Source organism: Solanum lycopersicum, chromosome 6 (genome assembly GCF_036512215.1).
Source record: "Solanum lycopersicum chromosome 6, SLM_r2.1".
NCBI classification, from domain to species: Eukaryota; Viridiplantae; Streptophyta; class Magnoliopsida; order Solanales; family Solanaceae; genus Solanum; species Solanum lycopersicum.
The window spans coordinates 45,283,781-45,292,763 of NC_090805.1; the positions used below are offsets into that span (position 1 = coordinate 45,283,781).

An 8,983-nucleotide genomic window follows, 5' to 3' on the forward strand; every position below is an offset into this window, starting at 1 on the left:
CTTCTAGATCAATCAAGAAGGCGAGAAAATTCCTTAGAATTCTCTAGTATAACTTAGACTTTTCAAGAAAGGCTTTGGAAGATTCTAGAAACACTTTCTAGAATAGAGATTTGTAAGTAATTTTTATTCACACTTTAGCTCCTAGGTAGTATTATAAGTAGGGAGTTCTCATTTGTAAATCAAACAAGCAAGTCGTAAGCGATATTCCAAAGCAATATAAGTTTCTTCCAAAATTCTCTAAGTTTTTCGTTCATTCTCTTTGCGATTTTAGTATAAAATGCTTACTTGAGCTTACAAGATTGTAAAAGATTCGTGAGTAAGTTGTTAAGTGTCGGAAGGAGCTTTAGCGAATACTCTAAGTCTATCAGAGCGAGGTTTGTTATTAAGGGAATGACTACCGAACGAGATGTAAACGGCGCTAGCACCACCAACGTCCGTTTGGATGGTGGAAAGAAGAATCGAAAGAGGAGGTGTTGCTCGATTTCACACCTAGCGAGGTGCTAACATCTCATCCACCATCGACTATCGAAGCAAGTGACGAAGAAATGGGCGAAGACGACATAGACGTCATAGCTGGAGAAAATGGGTCGAAAGGGTGGAAGTGGCAAGACAGGCCGTAGAGATATAGCCTGTTGCATGAATGTGGCCGACGGCAAGTTCAAGACCCTTGAGAACTTCACCCTTGAGGAGATCGAGAGCATCCAGAAGGAGTTGGAAGGTCGCCAACGGACCGAGTTCGAGATGAAGGAGGCCATCACTTCCTTGGAATGTCGGATTGTAGATGTGCTTAACGCGAAGGAGACCATCACTTCGTTGGAGCGTCAGCTTACGGAATCACTTGGTACGATTGAGACTCTGAAGGCCGAAATAAAAGCACTCAAGGAAGGCATAGAAGTTGGAGGATCGTTGTCTTTCGATCGAGATAAGGAAGCCAAGGTCGAGGCTTCCAAGCCACCTATGTTCAAAGGCGTCCGTGACGCGCAAAAGGTAGAGAATTTCTTGTGGCACTTGGAGAATTACTTCAAGTGTAGTCGGGTGAGAAGCGACGAGAACAAGATCAATACTATCGTGTTGTATCTTTCGGAGATGGCCATGCTATGGTGGAGGCGTAAAGAGTCAGAAATAGGGAAGGGGCGTTGCACCATCAACACTTGGGAGCAATTCCAAGAGGAGTTCAAGAAGACATTCTTCCCTAACAACGTCATCTATAAGGCAAAGCACAAGTTTAGGGAACTGAAGCAAACGGGCAGCATACACGCATATGTGCAGGAGTTCACCACCCTTACGCTACAGATTCCCAACCTCACCGATGAAGATACGTTGTTCCACTTCATGGATGGGTTGCAAAGTTGGGCCAAGACGAAGATGGAACGCCAATAGGTCACGACGATTGATGAAGTCATCATGCAGGCCGAAGCTTTAACAGACTTAAAGAATGGAAAGCCTAACAAAGCCAAAGGAGATGAAGTGAGAAGTAGTCATGACCATGGTGGGGGAGATCGTGGCAAAGGCGAGGAGCAGCCACCACATCCTAAGAATTATGACACATATAAGTCCGATGGCAAGAGGTCTGGATGTCATAACAACATTGAAAGAAAGACATAGGTTGCCAAAAGAGGTGGTTGCTACATATGCACTGGGCTGCATGGCTATGCGGGGTGCCATGAGCTGAAGAGCCTTGGTGCTATCCTGCGAGAGCGGAAAGAGAAAGAAGCACATGAGGAAGCACATGAGCAAGAACAAGTGCGGAGATGACGCAGTTGGGCTTGATAGGACTATGTGGAGCTATCACCAAGAAACAAGAGAAGCCGAGAGTATGCGGCGCACAGTATGTCGACATCACGATCAATAAAAGACTCGCTCGTGCTATGGTCGACACAGGTGCGGAGGTCAACATCATGACCAAGACGGCAGCGACAAGGTTGGGGCTGCATTACAGTCCAAGTAACACCCAACTTAGGACGGTCAATGCACCACCTACTCCCGTTAGTGGAGTTGCGCATGGAGTAAGCATCATGCTAGGCGAGTGGCAAGGTAAAACCAACATCACTGTCGCTCCTTTAGATCTTTTTGATATAATTATTGGGCAGGAGTTTTTCCAGGAGTGCCACACAGTGATCGATCCTTACCTCCAACAACTTATTGTCATGGAGAAAGACAGAAAGGCAGGTTCGACTAACGGCCATGCAGCTCAAGAAAAATCCTAAGAAGGAGAAGTCAACATTTTTAGCCACCATTACAAGTTTGAAAGAAGACAATGGTGCTAAGAAGTCATTACCACCAGGCATGAAGAAGCTTTCAAGAGAGAACAACATCGTGATGCCAAAGAAGCCGTCGAGGCGCTTGCCTCCTAAGAAGGAGGTAGATCATGAGGCCGAGTTAAAAGAGATAAAGAAACAATTGAAAGAGTTGCGCGAGGGCATTGATCTAGTCAATGGACTATTGGTCGCGCATATGAGAAGACAAGACTCGATCGCCGATAAAGTAACGATGCGACGTGGTCGTCGTATCAATAGGTGGGGGAGAGTGTCACGTCCCGCCACATCCTAGTTAAATTTTGTGTCCAAATAAAGGCGGAAAGGTCTAGAGTTGAAGAGAGGTTTGGGAAAAACTCTAGAACCTTCTAGATCAATAAATAAAGCTTAGAATTCTCTAGAATAACTTAGACTTTTCAAAAAAGGCTTTGGAAGATCCTAGAAAGTGTCGACTTTTCTAGAATAGGGACTTGTAAGTAATTTTTATTTACACTTTAGCCCCTAGGTAGTAGTATAAATAGGAGGTTCTCATTTGTAAATCAACCAAGCAAGTCGTAAGCAATCTTTCGAAGCAATACAAGTCTTCTTCCAAAATTTTCTAAGTCTTTCTTTCATTCTCTTAGCGATCTTAGTATAAAAGGGATCATGAAAAGATTCGTGAGTAAGTTGTCAAGTGCCGCATGTAGTCTTAACAAATAATCTAAATCCGTTACAATATGTGACCGTTTCGATCCTCTCTTACACACCGGGAATATGCATTTCTTTCTTGGTCTAAGATTAGTGTGGGACAACATACCCAATCAGGGTGGCTCACCCCTTTCGATAGATATGCGCAACAATATTGTCTAGAGTTAGTGTATTCATGATTATATAATCAGAAATTTTTACACTGTCAAATTAAGATTATAGTGTATGTTAGAAAAAATGCAGTAAATGATGTGTTGTAATTAATTAATCTAGACGTACGGATGTATTATTGAATTTGTGGATGCACTTCATTGATTGAAAAGCAAAAACAAAAGGAGGAAATAACTAGAGCCACAGCCACTTATGAGATGCTTCTGCAATCTTCTTCCTTGTTGTCCTTGAAATGGAGTACAAACCCTTCAATCTGCACTTTCCATATCCCTTGTCATCACTCCAAATTACTAACTCCTCTGAGATTCTCTGCTCTAAAAACCAGAGCCATTCATGACGAAAAGGACCAGAATTCTCAACCTCCCGTTCTCATTCAAGATAAAGAAAATGAACTACTCAACCAGGTATCACTTCACTTTTTCCTTTTCTTCATGGATTTTAAGTAAGATTGCTGCAGAATTTTACTATATTCAGAGGATTTGTATACTATATGTTTTTCCCAAAATTATTTAATTCTAGAGGGAGAGTGAGAATACTAGTTGTAGTGACAAAATTAGCCTCCCTGAAGACATTAACCGCACAATTCAACTGATTTTGATCAGCTCAATTGAGCTCATCTAAAAAATTGAGTTTATACCTTGTCTAAATTGACTCATAAAAAAAACTTGTTTTTCTGTTTGATATGTTTTACCTAATAATAACAACAACAACATCAAAATAACTATTGTAGTCCCACAAAGTAGGGTTTGAGTAGGGTAGAGTGTGCGCAAACCTAAAATTTACCTAAATTGAAGAACAAGAACTACGAGAGTAGTCGTATGACAACTAGTAAGGGCAACAAGACAATGCACTCCTATCTGCTAATAATCATAAGAAAGAAAAAGGTTTTATTAGTTATTTAAATGAATTACGAGGAAAAAAAATAAAACCTTTTTAGACTGGTTGGATTATTCACTTTCGTTTTGCAACCGGTTGTGTGAATTTATATTGGTAAAATTTTAATTTAGGAAGTTGAAGAGAGTGTAAGAGTGCTGAAAAATGCTGCCAAAACAAGAAAGGTTCCAGCAGAGGAGATTTTAGCTGCTTTGGCTGCGATCGAGAGAGCAAAAATTGATTCCTCCAGGTTTCTTGAGACTCTTGGTGGAGCCAAGTCGCCTGGAAGAACATGGATGCTCATTTTTACAGCTGATGTTTGTAACTGATTTTTATTTTCATTCGTTTTTTTATGCTTTGATCAAGTTCCCTATCTTGTCCAATGCTTCATTTTAACTTGGAACCTTTATATTGCAGAAAGGATTAGGACAAGGTAGATATTTCCCAATTACAGCCATACAGAGATTTGATGCAGCTGTAAGCTCTACTTGTCTTTTTTATCCGTCTCTTAACACTAATTATGGACATTACTCTTACTTTAGAAGATAAAACTAGAGAATATGAATGACAGATCCTTTTGTTTGTAATTGTGTAAACTGTTAGATGAGATAACATCATATAATTCAATCTCATAGAGACCTATAGTAATTGCTAATTCTTGTCAGTTGTAAATTGTGTATCTAGTGATATAATGTTACACCGCGGATCTTCTATGAAATGACTATCTTAGTGTACATTTCCCTTCTTGGAATTAACTTCAAATCCAAGAGAAAAAGATAAATAAACAAGTGCATACCCGCAATTCAAATATCTTTGTTTGTGCTATACAAGCAAACTACATTCTCACTTTAAATATCTGCTTCCTTTAGTTGTTCAGATGATGCACTGCAATTTAACTGCAGAGTATAGATGCTTTCTTCTTTCAATCCTAAGATGAATAATATTCTTGACTAAAATTCTAGGCGAAGAGGATTGAAAATGGTGTTTACCTGGGGCCTCTTGGATTCTTGACATTTGAAGGACCATTTTCATGGAAGAATAGGATTCTAGCTTTCGTGTTTGAGCGGCTTCGGATAAAAGTTGGACCATTCAATCCTTTTGATATCAGTATTAAGGGTAAAGAGGAAAGAGAACCTAGCAATAAGGATAAGGATCCATTTTTCATCTGGTTTTACATTGACGAGGAAATAGCTGTTGCTCGAGGACGGAGTGGAGGGACAGCTTTCTGGGTCCGTTGTAGACGTGTTGGCTATTCCTGAAAGCTTCTGTATGTATGTATAGTTTTGACTCCCCCAGTGCACATGAGGTTGCATAGAAATACTATACTGCTGAATTTATGAAGTGTATGGTATATGTAAAGGAACTAGGACAGATTATGTCAACCCTTCCTTCACTGTTTCAGTTCTTTTACTTGTGTGTTAATAGGTATTACTCTTAGATTGAAAAATCTTTGTAAACTAGATTACAAGAATATAGAATAAGGTTCTTGTTTGCATATTTTTATGGCTCGTAGATATAATACTATAGGTCTATAGCAGCTTCATTTGGTTCAGACGCATTAGCAATGATGTTTGGACAATCAAGATCATTGGTGGTATCAGTTTCATCTTGGTTCAAGCTCTTGATGTTGCAAATGGGGCTGTTGTCTGTTTACATAAAGGTCTCACAGAAATATACGTAACAGCAACTTCAATATAAAATCACCATGATAAAGACTTATTGTCCTTACATACCTGAGAAATAAGGGCTATAACAATAAACAAATAACAGTAGGAATTGCACACAAAATGACATCACCACAACACTCAAAATGATTATAAAAGGAGACTCATGGTTTGTTTGCTGCTAGGGAACGCAAGTAGTTTAGGCCAACTTGAAAGTAGTTGACTAGGGTCTCTTGTTGTGGCATGCACTCGTTTATAATAGGAATCTGTTTGAAGTTTTCAGCCCATTGATGGAGTGAAGGGAACTTCTCTGGATCAAGTAGCTTCACATTTCCTACTTCCTCCATGGCACTGAGCCAAAGAGTTTTCCAACCCATAACTAGATCCAGGTAGCCTATCTGCTCCCCGCCAAAAAACTTCTTGCCTTCAATCTGCTTCTCGATAAATGCATACAATTCTTGTATTGACTCTATAGCTTTTGTTTTTGCCTCTCCTTCATCTTGCATTGCCATAGCTTCCCATGATCCTATGACACACTGAACATGAAAATTAACACAATCAGAAAAGCTATCATTTAGTCATTTGCTATTCTTGTCTATGATGTTTTAACCAGATGCATTAACTTGTGTATCATGATCTCTTGAAATGGTTCCATATATATGATTGCAGTTCTCTGATAAGCTATCTGAATGTTACTTAGTACATATATCTGCTAGCTTTTGTACAACAACAACATACCCAATGTGTGAAGTATGTGGAGGGTAGTGTGTACGTACACAGACCTTACCTCTACCTCGTAGGTAAGGTAGAGAGGCTGTTTCTGATAGACCCCCAGTGCTCAAGACAAAAAAACAGTCTAGGAATCTGCTAAGTTTTTGTATGCCTTATAATTCGAAGAATTGGATCATACCAAGAAAGAAAAAAGTACCTTGTCATCAACAAATTTTGCCCAGAAACGAGCTGTAGCTCGTTCATGAGGATCCTGAGGCAACAGAGGGTATCCTTTCCATGTTTCATCAATATATTCAAGAATAAGCAGAGATTCAACGACGGGTTTGTCGTCGTGTAGTAGGACAGGGATCTTCTTATGAACAGGGTTGGACTTGATGAGCAACTCACTCTTGTTCAATAAATCTTCTTGTATATATTCATAGTCAACTCCCTTGAGCTTCAAAGCCCATTCTACTCTAGTGCAAAATAAGCTCCCTGATGACCCTATCAACTTCACTTGTCCCATTTTTTTAAAAAAAGAATCTGTGACTGATACAATTTGTTTGAATATTTTGCTTTACTCTCTAGTCATTATATGCATTAATATAGGTGTTTATAGGAAGGTGCTATGATGGAACCAAAAATATAAAAAATAAAATAGTATACAATATTTTTTATTACTTCCATAAATTGAAAAGACTAACACGACTCATTCAGCTTGTATTTAATAAAATAATTAGGTGTACATACTCTTTCCTATCTATTTATCTATCATGTTTGACTTTTGGATGTCCCTTAAAATAGTTTTACTAAAAGGATTAAATACCTTTGTTTATTTATTTATTTATTTTACTCAAACAAATCTATTGCAGTCAAGTTCCAACAATCGAACACCCAAAAAATTATATTTTCGTTGAATCAAAAAGGGAAAAAAAAAACATTTGAATAAATTTTAAGAGATTTTTTGGATGTTACGACCAAGTTTACGCACACACCCAACGTATATACATTATTTTTTGCAATTTGTGTATATATTAAAGTGGACACCAAACTTATTAGACTGAATCCTAAATTCCATTCACAATGTTATACTTTGAAATTATGAGCAAATAAATAATGAAAAAATGATATAATATAGATAAAATTTGTTCATAAAGAATTGTAATATCATGGAAAATGCAGAAAAATATTATATATCATGCATCCATGATCTTTTCTGATTCAGAGGTGGATCTGTTATTATATTTTTTATTTCATTAGTCAATGCTATCTTCCAGAAGAATGAATGAAGTGAATCTTGACCACGTTATTATAAAAACCAAAATCAATAAAGCCTAGTTATTTTATACTATAAGGTAAGACTAATAATATCAACGGAACACTTAAAAACGGCTCTTTAATTCAGCAAAAAGAAATATAAAACGAAGAAGCTAATTTATCAACTTAAGTTTTCAAATGACAAAATAATCAAGAAAAAAACTCTAGCTTATTAATACAATAATTAACATAATTTTAATGTCTTTGCTCAAAGGCATACACAAATTTTAATTTTAATTTATTTTTTTTTCTCTAGGAAGCAAATCAAAGAAAGTAAAATAATAAGATGATAAACATTGACCATCTAGAACTTACACTCTTTACGGAGGTGGAGGTGACAAGTATTTCGTGAGCCTAGTGCAGGTTGTCTCAGGTACGATATTGAAAGAAAATCTTTTTGATTACCAAAACAAAGGAGAATGCCCTGATTACAAGAGTTCGGAGCATAAAGGGTGAAAAATGTTAACAAATTTTTTTAAAAGGTATATGAATTTTTTTTTTAACCAAAACGGTAAAATCGCTCATGAAGTAGCGATTTTGTCCAATGGAAAAAGTAAAATCGTTGCAATAGGTGATTTGTTAAATTTGATTTTTTAATTAAAAATTAAACAATATCGCTCCCAAAGGAGCGATTTCCAAAATAAAATTTTCTTTTTATAATATGTCGATGACTTAAGTTTAATTATTTTTTTAAATTATTTTTTGCTTCTTTTTTTAAAAAAAGTTTAAATTAAAAAAAAACTAAAATCAAATCGTTGTCAAGGCAGCGATTTTTAATTAATTTTATTTATTTATTTTTTAAAATCAAATCGCTAAAAAGATTTTGATTTAAAATCGCTGCCTTGGCAGCGATTTGATTTTAAAAAATAAATAAATAAATTTAATTAAAAACCGTTGCGATTTGATATTTTAAAAAAAAAAAAAGAAGCAAAAGATAATTAAAAAAAAATTGAACTCAAGTCGGTGTCTCAGCAGCGACATAATAAAAATATATATTTTTTGAAAATCGCTCCTTTTGAATTTATTTTTTTTAAAAAAAAAAATTTAACAAATCGTTGTTATAGCAGCGATTTTACTTTTTTCAATGGACAAAATCGCTATCTAGTGAGAGATTTTGTCGTTTTGGTTTTTTTTAAAAAAAATCATAGACCGTTTTGAAATTTTTATTAACATTTTTCACTCTTTAAGCTCCGAATTCCTGTTTACAAACTTACATCAGATATAACAATTCATCTGCTAAAGTAACATGGCATGTGCAATGTCCATATGTGTCACTCCTCCTTTATTTTGATTTGAATGAAACTT

The 8,983-nt window shown here is 36.4% G+C and overlaps 2 protein-coding genes across 2 annotated transcripts; one reads left to right on the forward strand and one right to left on the reverse strand.

The window, feature by feature from the left end:
* The first annotated feature begins 577 nt into the window (after window positions 1–577).
* Window positions 578–5,483, forward strand: LOC101244674 (uncharacterized). The gene is made up of 4 exons (XM_004241587.5): window positions 578–3,517; window positions 4,121–4,303; window positions 4,404–4,463; window positions 4,949–5,483. The coding sequence occupies exons 1-4, from the start codon at window positions 3,311–3,313 to the stop codon at window positions 5,243–5,245; spliced, it is 747 nt and encodes a 248-aa protein (XP_004241635.1). The 5' UTR covers window positions 578–3,310; the 3' UTR covers window positions 5,246–5,483.
* A 177-nt stretch (window positions 5,484–5,660) lies between these two features.
* Window positions 5,661–6,935, reverse strand: GST-T4 (putative glutathione S-transferase T4). The gene is made up of 2 exons (NM_001247162.2): window positions 6,579–6,935; window positions 5,661–6,186 (listed from the first exon to the last, which is right to left on the reverse strand). Exons 1-2 carry the CDS (start codon window positions 6,885–6,887, stop codon window positions 5,815–5,817), a joined length of 681 nt encoding a protein of 226 aa, NP_001234091.1. The 5' UTR covers window positions 6,888–6,935; the 3' UTR covers window positions 5,661–5,814.
* Window positions 6,936–8,983: the final 2,048 nt, after the last annotated feature.

Excerpts from the sequence above, each read along its gene's own strand:
- GST-T4 (NM_001247162.2), bottom strand. The coding sequence starts at position 6,887 with ATGGGACAAGTGAAGTTGATAGGGTCATCAGGGAGCTTATTTTGCACT. Across the intron at positions 6,187-6,578 it reads CAAAATTTGTTGATGACAAG|TGTGTCATAGGATCATGGGA; the intron begins GTACTTTTTTCT and ends TTTCATGTTCAG.
- LOC101244674 (XM_004241587.5), top strand. The coding sequence starts at position 3,311 with ATGCTTCTGCAATCTTCTTCCTTGTTGTCCTTGAAATGGAGTACAAAC. Across the intron at positions 3,518-4,120 it reads AAAATGAACTACTCAACCAG|GAAGTTGAAGAGAGTGTAAG; the intron begins GTATCACTTCAC and ends ATTTTAATTTAG. Across the intron at positions 4,304-4,403 it reads TGCTCATTTTTACAGCTGAT|AAAGGATTAGGACAAGGTAG; the intron begins GTTTGTAACTGA and ends TTTATATTGCAG.